Here is a 16,238-nt window from a genome sequence, read left to right on the forward strand (position 1 = left end):
GGGATTGACTCTTGGTAGTGAAAACATGAATTCCTAACCACTAGACCATCCTGATAAACTGCACTCATCTTGAATTCTTAGCCTGTTGAAAATGTGACCCTTCAATCCAGGGCTACTGTTTCTGACTTGTTCTTACACTCCATTATCCTTCTGCTTTTTCAGGAAATTTACTCTATTACTTAGGTGTTCTCTATCTTCAGACTCTCTCTACTAAGCTCTTTTGTAAAATGTTCAAATATATCTGATCTTTAAATAAAAAATAACATTTCCCCTATCTGATATCTTTCATTGACCACTATTATGCTATGATTCTCTTGCCTTTCCTTCACAGCAAAGCTTCTAGATGGAAAGCAGTACACACATAGAAACTAGTATTTAGTAACCGTAAATGACCCTGGTAACTCTCAAGATAAACCTTAACCTGTCACATGAAGTCTTTGTACCTTGCCTAGTTTCTCTTCAGCTTCATATTTTTTTGTTGTTTTCTTTCACGTTTTCTATGTTCCAGCCATGAAATAGCATAGCCAACTTCCTGAATGTACTATATGCATATGCTCTTTCAAGTTTCATGCCTTAATACTTTTTCTTTATTTTTTCATGACAGTTTTGTTGAGGTATAATTCAAATACCATACAATTAACCTATTTCCATTGTGTACTTCACTGATTTTTAGTATATTCAGAGTTATGTGTCTGTCACAACAATCAGTTTTGAAATATGTTCATGATCCTCTCAAAGAAACCTTGTGTCCATTAGCAGTTGCCAGTTCCCTCCACATCTTCTCTCCAGCCCTGTGCAACCACTTGTCTGCTTACTATTTGCATAGGTTTTCCTGTTCTGGAAATTTCATATAAATGGAATCATGCAGTATGTAGTCTTTTGTGACTGACTGTTTTCTATAATATTTTTAAGGTTTATCCATGTTGTAGCCTGAGTCAATACATTATTCCTTTTTATGACAAAATAATATTCTACTGTATGGATATACCATATTTTGTTTATCCGTTCATCAGCTGATGGACATTTGGTACTCTTTACTTTCTGACTACTATGAAAAATGCTAGGATGAATATTCCTGTACAATATGTTTTCATTCTTCTTAGATATGTAACTGAGAATAGCATTGCTGGATGATATGATAACTCTATGTCTAACGTTTTGAGGATCTGCTAAACTGTTTTCCAAAGCAGCTATACCATTTTATAATCCTACCAGCAGTGTATAATGTTTCTAGTTTTTCCTTATACTTGCCAATACTTTTTTTTTTTTTTACATTTTCAGAGTGTTAATTTATTATAATCAGTAATATAGTGCACAAGTACATTTCACCAAGAACATGCAAACTACGTCACTGTAAGTTCAGAATGAGGAAGCTGCCACCAACGCTGAGTTACAGAGCTCCCATTCCTCTTGCAGACCATGTGATGCAGAATCCTCTACTTAAGTGATGAGTGATGGAGCCAGTATCAGTCATATATTCACTATTAGCAAAGCTTAGTGTATTTCTATTTTCTCAAGATAAAATCTTAATAGGATTTGGAGTTCTAATATCTGGTGACTCAGTGTACAGTATCCACCTGCTGATGCAGGAGATGCTAGTTCGACCCCTGGGCAGGCAAGATCCCCGGGAGAAGGAAATAGCACTGGGAAATCCCATGGACCCAATACTTTTTTAAAACCTTTTTTTATTATAGCCATCATATTGGATATGAAATTGTATCTCATTTCTCTAATTTATGACATTGAGTATATTTTTATGTGCTTATTTGACATTTGCATGTCTTATTTTAAGAAATGTTCATTTTTAAATGGATTATTTGTCTTTTTACTATTGAATTATAAGAGTTCTTTGTATATTTTAAAGGTGAGTCCCATATCAGATATATGATTTGCAAATATTTTCTCTTGTTGTGTGAATTATCTTTTTACTTTCCTGGTGATATTCTTTGAAGCACAAGAGTCTTTAATTTTCATGAAGTCCTCTTTATTTTTTCTTTTGTTGCTTGTGCTTTGGTGTTATATTTAAGAAACTATTGCCAAGCTCATTAAGATTTGCCTCTGTGTTTTCTTCTAAAAATTTTATAGTTTGACCAACTTTTACATTTAGGTACCAGATCCTTTTTGATTTACTCTGTGTGTGTGTCTGTGTGTGTGTGTGTGTGTGTTGTAAAGTGGGGATCCAACTTCATCCTTTTGTATGTGGATATCCACTTGTCCCAGCACCGTTTGTTGAAAAAACTATTCTTTCCCCACTGAATTGTTCTATTTCTGGACTCCTTAATTTTATTCCACTGATTTATTAACTGTTGCTTACTTTTTCTAATTTCTGTTTAGAATGCCTTATCTGCCACTTCCACCTGGCCAATTTCTATTCCAAACCAAAAGCCTGCTTTTCTTCAGCAGATCTTGTGCATAACTCTGCATACTTAGAGCATAGTGCTCATTGCATTTTTGTGATAGTTTATATATATATATATTTATTTATAACTATATATCCTTTAGTAGTTAGTAAGCTTTTGGAGGGTCAAGACTGAACCTTTTATATCTGAATCCCAAAGCTTTAGCACAGTGCCTGGCATATAGTATCCTATTAATATATTTATTAGGAGAAACAATAGGGGCAGTATTAAATTTTGTTTTGAATGTGTTCTTTTCTAGGTGTTGTCAGGATATCCAGGGGCTAATACTCAATAGACGTTTTTATTTATTAATTGAAGTTTGCTTGTACCTTTATTTATTTACTCATTTGTCATATATTTACTGGATGCCTCTCATGTGCATGGCTCTGGGGATGCAGGAGTAAACAGAACAACACCTTGTGCTCAGGAAGTTCCATTATAGGATGGCATGCCACCCCAGTGCTCTTGCCTGGAAAATCCCATGGGCAGAGGAGCCTGGTGGGCTGCAGTCCATGGGGTCGCTGAGAGTTGGACAAGACTCAGTGACTTCTCTTTCACTTTTCTCTTTCATGCATTGGAGAAGGAAATGGCAATCCACTCCAGTGTTCTTGCCTGGAGAATCCCAGGGACAGGGGAGCCTGGTGGGCTGCCGTCTCTGGGGTCAGAGTCAGACACGACTGAAGCGACTTAGCAGCAGCAGCAGCAGGGGAAACAGACAATATACAGATAGTGTGAAACAGCTGACAATAAAACCAGCAAAGAAATCCAGAAATTTAAGGGGAGGTAGAGACTGGCAGTAAAGACTTCAGAATCATCCTCAAAAGGTGATACTTGAAAATATATAGGAACGGATGGAATCACCAAGAGATTGAAGATATAAAAAGAAGATTCGGGGGAAAAAAGTGTCTAAAAGGTAGAAAAACCAGAAGAGTAAACTTCTGGAAAGCAGGGGAAAAGAGAAGGCAGAATGATGAAGGAGAATTAAGCCTAAAAAAGAACCGTCGGTTCTAGTTGTTAGATAGTCATTAGTAGTCTTAAGATTAAGTTTCAGGGGAATTGCTAGAGCCAGGTTTTAAAAGATTGAATGCTAAAACTTTTTAAAACAATGAAACTGTGCCATTGTTTTTTTCCGACTCCTTAATGTTGTATCCATAATGAAAAATTAATGTATATGTTTAGATGTTATTCATCCCTGTACTTATCCCTGTGTGGGCTGCTCCCCCCACCCCCCCAGGCACCTGATTACTTACTCCATAAAGAATCTCTCTCAGGCTTGTTAGCCATTTGATTTCTTTCAGTTTGAAAGCCCATATAGCTTTTTAATTCCATCACTTCTACTATCTAAATGTGTTAATCTTGCGTTATAAATCATTTGATCATTTATATAAATGGTTGCCCTGTATACATGCAGATAGTTGAATATAATCAGCTAATGTGTAACATTTGTTTTTAATAGTGACAGAAATGTTGGTAAACGTTCTGAGTATTTGCTCTGATGATGAACTTATGACTGAAGGCGAAGACCAGTTTGATGGTATGACTATTTATTTTACTGTTTTTTATTGTGAAATGCTATTGTTTAACTGCCCAATTTCAATATACTCTTGTAAATTATAGTCATTGCTCTCAAATGGCTATACTATTTGATAAGTGACAAGTCACTTTTTTCAGATATTATTTAAGATTCTAAAATAATTTTAGTGATTTTTTTTTCTGTTGATACGGGGAAGAAAATGAATTTTGGGAAAGGGGAAATTTGAAAGAGAACAGAAGGAAAAGAAAATTGAAGTGCTAAAAGAATGTGGTTCTTCATGAATATGGACACTACTTAGAAGAGAGGCTAAAAATGCTTTTTGTTTCATTGGTACTATATTCTTAATGCATCAGAAACACCTGAATACATAGTGTTGTTGTCACTTCTTCTTTTCAAAAATCAAAATAAGCTGTTCCCAGTTTTGAGTGGTTATGTTCTAAGAAACCTCTTGTTTAGTTTGAGATTCAGAAAGCCCTTTTTTTCGTAGAAACAAAGTTATACATGGTTATTAGTTGTTATGTAAGACAGCCAGCCTGTGTATCTAATGCACATTTATAGTATAAACTACTACAATAGAAGCAAAATTACTTTTCTTTTTATGTTTTGAAGATTTTATTTAGAACTTAAATATTTATTGCGTTAATTAATTGGATAAACAAAAATATAAATAATTTATAAGCTGAAAACTCTTTATTTCCTTCCATCTGCCCCTCACATCTTTGTTGCAGCATATTTTTCATAGTTTTAATCAGTATATAAATGTTCCCATGTATTGAACATGGTCTACATAGTGGTAAAATTAGACACCTACATATTTTTATATATTACTATACCATAATCTTTGTAGTTAATCTTATGTTGTTTGGCATTTGGGTTGCTTTAAATTATCTTTATTATGAATAGCATGCAATAAACATAGTCATACAATAGTTTTAATTTTCCTTCTTGGAATAAATTTCTTGAAGAAAATTACAGAGTTAATAATGAGTATGAAGAATTTTAGCTTCATTATTTTAGCTGTGAACTGCCAAATTACATAAGAATTGGACCAATATGAAGTGTTTCTAGCAATGAATCCATAGAGCTATTTTTTCACAGGTGCACCTAATTGGGTTTTGGTCATTTTTACTTAGAAGTAAGTTACCATTGGTTTAATTTATATATATTTGAATTCTAATGATGCTAAGGAAGAAATCTGCTTTACCAGCTGTGTAAACTTCCTCTCAGGTGACCACCTAACAAGTAAAATCTGAATAAAGCTATTTAGAAATATCTTTACTATTTTTTTTTTAGTTCAATTTCTTCCCCTTGCTTTTTTTTTTTTTTTTAAGAAATGTCTTTACTTACAAACAGGTTCAGTTCTTAAACTGTTTTAATTCTGTTTGTTCAAAGTACAGAGTGACTATATACATGTCTGCTGTTGCCATCTGTTGGTGGCAGGCAGCGAGTGCTTTTACTCTGGCTTATAGTTTCGTTAACTGAAATAAATTAACTTATATTAGTTCTTTTGGGGGGGATAATAAGTTTCAGTGAATAATATTTATTTTTCCTTATTTTAATTCTCTCTTTCTGATGTTTTGTAGAAAAGTTTTTAGTTCTAACATATTTCATCATCTGTCTTTTCCATAGCATTTTAAAATAGTTTTAATTAAATATTTATTTTCCCTGTTCTGCTACCATTGTTGTAAGATTAGTTCTCGGTTTAGATTGTAGTTCACAGTGTTATAGATACTGATATAATGATCAATAATATAATGAAATAATTTCTGTGCATATCCTACTAATTTTTTTCAGTAGAGTTTTTTGTTAATATCAAATTCTATAAACTATCTAGTAAGAGTTTTTTTATTATTCATAATATTTTAAATTATTATTTTGATATCCATGATTCAGTACTTACAAACAATTTTTTATTTCTAAAAATAAATTTCAAAAAAGTCTTTATTTTCTTGTTTAGCCTGGCTGGTGGGGACGTGTATCACTTTTATTTCTACTTCTAAAAGAACCAATATTTGATTTTGTTGATTTTTCTCTGTTATTTTCTTGGCTTGAATTTCATTGATTTCTGCTCTTCATTTTATAGTAGAAGTTTTAATTGGCATTACATTCTATCTATATCTGAATCTAGAGAGGTTTTTAAAATAATGTATAATTTTCTAAACTAAGATAAAGTTTTTTTGCACTATATAATTCATTTACTATAATTATTCCTTTTAATATGTTTAGTATATCATTATTTTATTTAAAATTACATTTTTTCTTTGAAAAAAGCTGTTATTACCAAGTTAAATTAATATTTCACTATTTTGTATTCTAATTACTATTGCAACTGGTATCTCTCTTAATGTATTTTCTAACTGTATAATTACATATTTGGCGGTTTATCTTATGTTCAACAAGTTGGATCAGCAGAATTACTTCCTACGATAATTTTTATTTTGTTTTCCATAACTTTAAAAAATGTCATTTGCATAAGGATGATACTGTTATTTTCTACATTTTAATCTTTTATTTCTTTTAAAAAATTTGAATCAATAATGTTAAATAGAAGTAGTGACAGGTGATCCTTTAGTCCTCTTTCTGTAATAAAAAGGAAAAAATTTGTCTGTTAAGTCTAATATAGTACTTGGTTTAGATATTGATGATTTATATGAAGATAGACACAATTGTCAGAGAAGGCAGTGGCACCCCACTCCAGTATTCTTCCCTGTAAAATCCCACGGACGGAGGAGGCTGGTAGGCTGTAGTCCACGGGGTTGCTAAGAGTCGGACACGACTGAGCGACTTCACTTTCACTTTTCACTTTCACGCATTGGAGAAGGAAATGGCAACCCACTCCAGTGTTCTTGCCTGGAGAATCCCAGGGATGGGGGGAGCCTGGTGGGCTGCTGTCCATGGGGTCGCACAGAGTTGGACTCAACTGAAGTGACTTAGCAGCAGCAGCAGACAATTGTTTTTGGGAATTCAACCAAGAATAAATATAAGTTTTTATTATATTCCTTCTAATGAAATTTATGCATCTTATCAATATTTTTTCTATCAATGAAAAATTATACTTATTTATCAACTTGTTATATCATTCTTACACTCCAGAGGTGAATCAAATTTGATCATTAAAAAGGCACTGTAGTTTAGTGAAAAGGATCGGTGGTTCAGATGTCTTGGTGCTACCATTATACTAGCTGTGTAATCTTAGGAAAGTAACCTAACTTCTCAAAATCTTCTCTTCCATATGAGGGAATAGAGAGGATGAAAATTTTTCCTCACTCTTCAAGTAATTTTAAAAATTGGGAAGCACCATTTATGGGCTTTCCAGGTGGTGCTAGTGGTAAAGAATCCTCCTGCCAATGCAGGAGACTCAGGTTTGATCCCTGGGTCTGCAAGATACCCTGGAGGAAGGCATGGCAACCCACTCTAGTATTCTTGCCTGGGAAATCCCACAGACAGAGGAGCCTGGCGAGCTACAGTCCATAGGATCACAAAGAGTCAGATACGACTAAGCGACTGAGCACAGGCACCACTTTTGACAGTGTTTCTCTGGGAAAATACACTGAGTTCTGACTTTGCATACTAGAAATAGATCTCCCTTCACTGCCAGCATAGAAGGTGCAGTTCCTTCACATTGCTTCACCTTTGCACTACCAAGTATTAAGAGTAGGGACTCCAAGAAAGTTTTGAGGATATGGATCTGTGAGTTTGTCTAGGAACGAGAGTGATTTGAAGGAGAAAGAACCTTGTGTAATGGAGGAAAGGAAAGGAGTTTAGGATAGATACTAGGGTAGGTTGGGAAAAGAGCTACTGGAGCTACATTTGTTTCCCTGTCTTATTCATATTCCCTTATTTCTTCCCCTCAACTCCATCTTTTTTCCTTTCCTTTGACCACGATAACATGCCTTCTGTCCTCTCCTTCTCCTTTTCCTGCTCAGCAGTGAAACTGTGCTGTGGATTGAGCCTGCAGAAAAACCTGATTTAGGAAGAAAATTTATTGAGTTGGGGATTGCTGTGGAGGCAGAATAAGAGTTTAGCTTTTCTATGGGGAAAGAGGAAGAATAGGATTGGAGATTTCCCAGTGGGAGAAAGAAAAGAGTAGTTTTTGCATATTCAAGGCTGAAATTGGCCAAAGGAATGACTCTTTATTCTTAAGTGATGGACTTTGGTATTCTGTATTGTTTAAGTACCTGTGGGTTTATTTTTGAAGGCAAAAATTTGCAGAAATATATGGCATTTGTAAATGCACATAGCATTCCTTTTAGAGGTATTGTGTAATCATTTAAGGGAATTTTTGAAGACTGGTTTCTATGATGTTTAGAATGAATACTGTTTCTTTCAGTTATATTTGTCTTGAGTTTGGTAAAGGAAATAGATAACCCATATGTGTTATAGTTTTACTAAGCTAAAATTTTGCATTTCCTGTAATGGAATCATGTATGTCAGCATTACAATGGAAAGCTCAAATGAAACGTCTCTGCTGCCTACTCTTAGAGCTATTACTTGCTTTGAAACAGTCTGTTGCTATTTGTGTAAAAAGATGTCCCTCAAACTTCCAGATTGGATTGGGAACAGATAGCACATACTGTTGATCCTGAGTATGTGCAAAAGTTCCACAATTCTGATTTCAAGAAATTATAGGCTTTTGTTATAATTGAGTGTGGGAGGCTTAGCCTTTCTTTATTGGGAGTGGGTAAGGTAGTTTATAAAGTTACCTACATTTCTCTGTGTATGCTACAGATTTTGCAGATTTGGTGTCCTTGAAGAACCACATGAGTTTGTATCTCATTTGTGTCATTACCTTTCACTTAACATGCTTCCATGGGTGACACATTTCCTTAGGGGTATTAATATAAATGTGCGATTGTTGTTAGCACAGTCTTTTATCAGTCTTATGTGTTTTCACGTGTTTTTTTCTGTCCCTAATTTGTCTACTTTCATCAAATATTATAGTCATTCTGTCCATAATTTCTTCTGAACACATATCTTTTAAGAAATCTTTCCTTTAGAGCTCTACCCAGTGGCATCCCTCCTTATTTGCCAGATCTACAGTACTACATTTTTCAAATTTCAAGTATGAGGGACTTCATTTTTCTCCCTTTCTTTCTACATTCATTCTTCAGTACCACTGCCAAGTTAAATCTCTATCTTTTTATTTGTCTCAACCACCTTTTCTCCATCATTCACTTCCTTTTTTCTGGACTCTCCATCTGAAGAACGGCTCATATATGGCAATAAAAAAGGTACAGACCAGACAGAGTAACATCGTTTTGAAATATGACTTCATAAGTTATTCTCATGTCCATGTAAGTTAGTGTATTCATTGAGTATATTTATGCAGAGTCCTCTGGGCCTTGTGCAAATTTAGTTTAAGTTTTATCTAAGTTAGAATTTGATGTTTTTAGAAGTCATATTCCAAGATATCTGTCTTTCTGTGCATGGAAATATTTTTCCCTCTTTTTCATTCCTCTTGTTTTAAAATTTCATTCTTTTGCTTATTTGTAATGTTTTGTACTCTTCCCTGCATGACTAGGGGTGTTTGATTGTCTGTCTTATTCCCCAAAGTAATTTTACTGTGGACATTTACTTTAATATTATGCATGATGTGTTTGTAGACTGATTTAAAATCCTGATTTGTAAAGTGTTTTTATATTCCAGTGAATTTTTAATTTGAAATAAGTATAGTTTACATATCATTCAGTTTTATAGATATGATAATTAAAGCTGAAAATATGAGTGTATCTCCTTAAGCCATCCTCCCCTGTGCCCATACTCCTCTCCTCCAGTCTAGCTATTTAAAAAATTCCATCAATTTAAAAATAAAGTATCTATATTAAATTTATTTGAAGAGAATCAAATTTATCCTTATGTCCTTGGACAAGATACTTAGTAAAATTAGTTTCTTTGTCTATAAAATGAGGAAATTGAGTTTTTCAGTATCTCTAATGTCTCTTCAAATTCTAATATTCTATGATTTTGAAACTTTAAGTAATTTTTTGGCATTTTTAAAATACCTGTGTAATACCATGGTACCCACACAATTTCGAATTTGGAAAAGCTGTAGCTTCATTGCTCATACTGTTACCCTGAGAGCATCAGAAACATGGTTGTGCAGCCTGTTTTCTCTAAAATATGTCCTTTGTTTTCATCTTTGAAATTGGATTTCTTTTTCTGTTTACTTACAGTAAGGTCCAGTCATCATCTTAGTTTTTAATTATGTGTACTTGAATTTTAAATGAGATGCTGTAGCTCAAAAGACTGGTGGTGGTTCAGACCTCCATATACCTAAGGCCCCTTTTGGTCTAATGTCTTAGCCTTTCCTTAACCTTCTCCTCAACTATGGTGCTTCCATATGTGCGTTGTCATCATGTTGAAGCACAATTCTAAGGAACCACACTCTTGGGTCCAGAGTGATTCTAGTTGCTATATATGAGATAACAGGACGGAGATTGTTGTTCTTTCTGGAGGCCAAGGGAAGGAAGATAACAACCTTTGAGTCTTTTTTTCAGGCATATATTCAGTTATTTTGATATATTCTCTTCTGTATTGGTGGTAGGCAGTACAGCTAACCCTTTGGAGGTGAAGCATTAGTGATTTTTTAGCCATGTTTTTTGGGGAGTCTTTTCTCATTGTCACTCTCCTTATGTCATACTCACCTAGGGGTGTAAAAGCTTGTATATATTTGCATGACCTTAAAGGACTTCTAGTCCATGAAGTTGAGATGTACATTGTTGAAATGTGGATATGGTCTTTAGTTCTGGGTCACCTGCCCAGTAGTCACTTCATATCACAATTTCAGACCAAATTTGAACAAGGAAGCTTCTTTTGTCATAGTATGATGGCATATTTCGAGCCTGCATGTCAAAGGCTTTTATGTTAACCAAGCAGAAGGCTATAGACTATTACCAATTCTAGTCTGTTAGTCTGCATGCTGTAGGCTCTCATGAAAGTTAGACAGACTGTAGGAATGTTACCATTTTTTTGCCCTCTGGTTTGTGGTACAGGTTGGACTCTAGTTTCTTTTCCATTGCTCTTTTACTCATTAGTCAGTAGTGTGAGAGTCAAAGTTGTGGATTACTTTTCATTTTTATCTATATCAGATCCCAATAGTAGACCAGCGGTGAGCTAAACATTGAAGGAGAAGCTTTTTGGCATGAATTCATCTAGTCTCCATGTGAGCTGGTGGTAGGGGTTTGGTGTTGGTTCAGATGACCGTGAAACAGGTATAAGTATGGATGCCCTAAACTTGAGTCTTTCTTTCTATTTATTCCATTGAAAGTAGGTTCAGCTGCAGCCCGGAAAGAAATCATAAGAAACAAAATTCGAGCAATTGGCAAGATGGCAAGGGTCTTCTCTGTTCTCAGGTAATGATACATTTTTCCAATGATTTGTCTTGCAGAAATCACTTTTATTGTGCTTTACTACACACAGTGTCCTGTTTGATATCTAAAAACAATATAGTAGCATTCTTTCTGTAAAGAAGTTGTATATTTATGTGTTGAAAATGGTGACACAAGTCTCTCTGAAATTAGCATTTTTGACTCCTTGATTGTTATTGCTCACCTTTGCTATCTCATCCTTCTGTGATGAAAGTAGTAGGTCTGTACCCTGAAGGTTAGAGCAGAATAAGAAGGAAGGGGCACTTCTTAAGAGTGTTCTGATTAACTTGCTCATCTATAAAGGAACTCCATTATGCTGGAGCCCCAAGTTGTCTTCCTGGGGTTAATTCAGGAAGACCAGGTTTAAGACTGCATGCGAATGAGTCAGTTCTTAAAAAGTTGTTTGCAAAACCGCTAATATCAGACATTTTATCTTTAAAGCATATGAAATACCATATTTTCTCAATTTTATGATACCTATTGCTGATGAATCTCATATATATTTAATAAACTTTTCAGGAAAAACAATATATGTCTCAGTTGTACAGCATACCCTCATATCTGAAACATTTAGAATGTGGAAAAATGTATATCTTGGAATTGAGGAAAATATGGTAGTAGCAGCAAATGTCATAAGTTATACGCATGGACTTCATCTGGGCCCCATTCCTTCTTTTTAACTAGGAACTTATTGGAAGTCTCTGATCTTTGTTATCTCTCTCTGCTATAGGGAGGAGAGTGAAAGTGTGCTGACACTCAAGGGCCTGACTCCCACAGGGATGTTGCCTAGTGGAGTGTTGGCTGGAGGACGGCAGACCCTGCAAAGTGGTAATGATGTTATGCAACTTGCTGTGCCTCAGATGGACTGGGGCACACCTCACTCTTTTGCTAACAATACACATAATGCATGCAGGGAATTCTTTCTGCTTTTTAGTTCTTGTCTCAGCAGCTGACACAAGCAGAATACTGTATGATAGGTAGTATCGGATTAAGAACCTGACCAGGGCAGAAAATTGATAGAATCAGTATTCTTTTCAATTGAAAATAATGATCAATCTCTCAGCTTTTCATGAAATGATATGGGGGTAACTCATATCATAATGCCTAAAATATTTATTCATTTGTCTAATGCACCCTTTTCTTTTTAAAGCCTCAGTTTCAGAATGTGAATCAGGATATTCATATTACTTAAAATGGAAATGTAATTCCAAGTTTCTTATTTTTTATCTTTTTAATTTATGTAATTGTATTAGACTATGCTTATATTTTCAGATGTTAATTTTAGAATTAACAATCTGCTTGAGCCCTAGATCATTACTTATGCACTTCACTTGCCAAAACATTTGTGCAAGGTTTTGTACCCTGGTAAATGATGCCAAAGTTTGTTTTCTGTGGTGTTTGTCAAATGTTCTATGTATAATTGACTGTCTGTAACATGCTGTTTCCTTCCTCTGCAGATGTAGCTGCTTTCCTAAATCTGTCTGTCTCTCTTTAGGTTAGCTGTATGTCTGTAAAAGTATGTTAAATTAAATCAGTCTATCAGGCACTTTATCTGTCTGGATGTAGAGGCAACTTTGTAGCACCTTGTTTTAAGGTTTGCTGCATTTGTTGCTGTGCTTTGTGCATTCTGAACGTGAATGTAACATTAGATATTAAGCCATTGTTATATAAGGGGTTGAATTTAAATCTTGTAAGTCAAAATTGAAAGGGTGTTATTAAGTGTGCCTTTATTTTGCATGAAAATAAAAAGAATTATACGTAAAGCATTCCTGTAATCTGGCTCATTGAATATTTTATACTAAGAAAAACAAGTTTTTTTGGCGTAAATATTTGTGTAAATACTGAGTTGACTTTCTAAAAGCCCATTACAGATTAAATAGAAGAAAGTGATATGAATGTTATAGTCTATACACAGTAACTCCAAGTCTAGATTTCTTTCCTTTTTGGTTGGAAAGCAGAAAATGTGATATGTAAAGCCTTACTTTATGTTTTATTGTAACCACAGCCCTCCAAGGGTCATTGTTGTATTAAGATAGGAAGCAACAGATCTGATGTTTTCCTTAGTCATGATTGACAGTATCTTTTTGGTGTTGTAGTTAGTTTTTTAAGGCAAAAAAAACAGTAAAGTTTTAATTTTAATTTTTCAATAAATTTAAATTAGATTGACTTCTCGTAATTTCATTTCACTTAGTCTCATAATAAATGCTTAAATAAATAAATAAAAAGAATTTTTTTCTGTAGACAAATAATTTCTACTTGTATACATGTTCTATTTATATGTTATTGTGTTGTCTGCTACCACCACTGGTGTATGTGAGATATACAAGTATGTTTTGAAATTATAACTTCAAATTTTCATTTTGAACAAGGTTTCTTTTTTTATTTAAAAAAATGTGCTTTGATTATCTTTATATTTCTTGCCTTTCATTTTTCTTATTATGTTGTAAGCATTAGGAAAATTAGCTGAAAAGAATTTCATTAAAACAAATTAAGATCTTAAACATTCAATAAATCTAGTAATAGAAAAGGATGAATTTCAATAGCTTGAAAATTGTTGTACACTTCTTCCTGTTTGTTCAGAAAAGGGAAAAAAAACCCAGAAGGGTCTCTTACTTAAATAAATCTAAACTACAATCATTTCTCAGTTATCCTTGGGTATAATAATACTTTTATGTTGTATCCACAACAAACCTTTCAGATTTCGTAACTAGCACCTGCTAATTACACGCTTTGTTGATAGCTCAGCACTTCTGTTTATTCGTAATTTGCATGCAGCCTGAAGCTGAGTCTTCCAACTTTGAAATCACCCCCAACTGCAGGGAAGGATTGAAAGACGGCTTTACTGAGAGACTGTCTATTCCTGGCATAGAGTGAGTTACTGGATAGTGCTGAGCTTAAGGGGTCCAATTTGGGAGACTAGATAGCTCCACAGCTCTGCCAGCAATGGATCTTGATAGTGTGGTTTAAGTATTTGATTGAAGTGATTTCTCTAGCATGAGTAGACCCATTTTGAAACAACAAAACTCATACAGAAGTAGTATCGCCTGTGTGATTTTTAAAAATTTATGTAGCATTTAAAATTTTTAATAGACATGATGACCCCTTATGTGAATAATGGAGAGCTAAGTATTGCAAGAAGAAAGTTTTAAAATTCTGAGACCTCTTTCCTGTTGTCAGAAAATTGAAATTGTCTTATCAATAACATTACAGTTAATTTATAGTATTTTTTAAGTGTTTTACAAACTGCCTATCGGAGTAGGATTTGTTAATCATATTTTATGTTCATTTTCTTCTGGGAGTTTGATTGGGAGCTAGCCATTATAATGCTGCCTTCACTAGGAACTATATAAGAGAATATGTGGCCGTCTATGTTATAGTAAGGTCATTTCCTCTTGATCACTTATTCTGTGTAGTACTGAGGAACACAGTTTGAAATAGCATTGTACTCAAACTTACTAAGGCCATGTCAAGATGCCCTGTAAAATTGAAAAAAATTGAGGAAAATTAGTGCTTTTCAGTTAGAAATTCGCAATTATCAGATCTCTTTCTTTCCAGCTTAATGTGTAAGCTTCAAATGATCTTTGAATTCTAAGCATTCAAGCTTGACATGGTGTGCAGTTTTGAGTGTGATGTATATTTTGTGTTCTGAGAAGGATTTAGAAGCATTTAGAGGCCTTGAGAAAGAGCAGAGAATATAAATTGACCTAGAAAATGCTTTTACATATAAAATTAAAAGCCCACAAAAGTATATTGCCAAATTTTATAATTTGAAAAAATTTTAACAGCCTTTTTAAACTATTGATATACCCAAATAGATACCAATTCTTATAGTAATATCAGTTTTTAAATTTATTACTGTATATAAAACAAATTATGAAATATTTCATGTAAAGTCATTTCTGTTACCACAAGCTCTTTAAAACATACATTCTGGTAGGCATCTTATTTTCCCAATTAATTTGTAAATTATAAAGAAAATAGTCCATGTTTTGAAGAATAGGAATTGCAGGGATGATCCAGTAGAGGTGGGTCACTTATACCAGTTTTCCGTGTGGACAAATTACAAGAGTATTTTACAAGCATACAGGGCTAGATTTTTTTTAAGTGGTTATTTGTACAGTGGGTATACAGTAAGTATATCTGCTTTAATTTGTAATATGATTTACGGTTAAGAAAAATTAATTCTTCCTTTACTCAGTGTTCATGTTTCTTTTGGGGGGTCCCCAACTTACTATCTGATTGAGATCTACAAACTTGTCTGATTTAACCTTCTTTAATTCCTTAGATTTATCAGTGTCCTTTCATATTAATAACTGCTTTGGATGAAATTTATCATTTTTAAATCATGTATACTGCTAAAAGGTCATTTTAGGAATAATTTTTCTAATTGACCTTCTTGTAGAAGAAGCAAAATAGAAGGGATGGACATTATTGTTATAAATATTCTGAGTTTGTATATTTTGGGTAAAGTGAAGAATTAAGACTTGACAATATAATCAGACAATATTGTCTTCTGCAGTTTTTGGTCCTGGTCTTCAATGTGAGCGCTTCATACAGTTTGAACCCAGAATTGAGCCCAAAGAATCTTTGACTACAAAAAATATATGACTAAATATGTTGAAATTCTCTAAATAGGCTGGAGATAGGCTATATCAGGAATGCATTTTTCATTTATATGACTTATATGTATGTCCATATCATGAAATGATTAGGATTTAATTGCCTATGAGACCTCAGTTCTATCTCTTGATTCCTCTCTAGTTGGTAGATGGGCTTGAGAAGATAGATGCTCATTAGCCTTTTTATCTTCACTTAAGAATGCAGACTCTTATTATCTGAGGCAGATTTGGGTTCATGATACACTGAACATCTATGGATTTTTTTTAAGGCTATATATGTTAATATCTTTAGATATTTGGAACACCAATGTTAGAATAG

General features: G+C 33.9%; 1 protein-coding gene across 4 annotated transcripts in view; it reads left to right on the forward strand.

Moving 5' to 3' along the window:
- PPP3CB (protein phosphatase 3 catalytic subunit beta) overlaps positions 1-16,238 on the forward strand; it is a 33,565-nt gene that overhangs the window by 13,603 nt on the left and 3,724 nt on the right. For 2 of the 4 annotated variants that reach the window (XM_068982453.1, XM_068982455.1), the window contains exons 9-11: positions 3,856-3,933; positions 11,201-11,285; positions 12,031-12,128. In XM_068982453.1, the coding sequence (XP_068838554.1) occupies positions 3,856-3,933; positions 11,201-11,285; positions 12,031-12,128 (261 nt within the window). The remainder of the gene's footprint in view (positions 1-3,855; positions 3,934-11,200; positions 11,286-12,030; positions 12,129-16,238) is intronic. The other 2 variants (XM_068982454.1, XM_068982457.1) reach the window with 1 other exon arrangement.

Source organism: Capricornis sumatraensis, chromosome 10 (genome assembly GCF_032405125.1).
Source record: "Capricornis sumatraensis isolate serow.1 chromosome 10, serow.2, whole genome shotgun sequence".
NCBI classification, from domain to species: domain Eukaryota; kingdom Metazoa; phylum Chordata; class Mammalia; order Artiodactyla; family Bovidae; genus Capricornis; species Capricornis sumatraensis.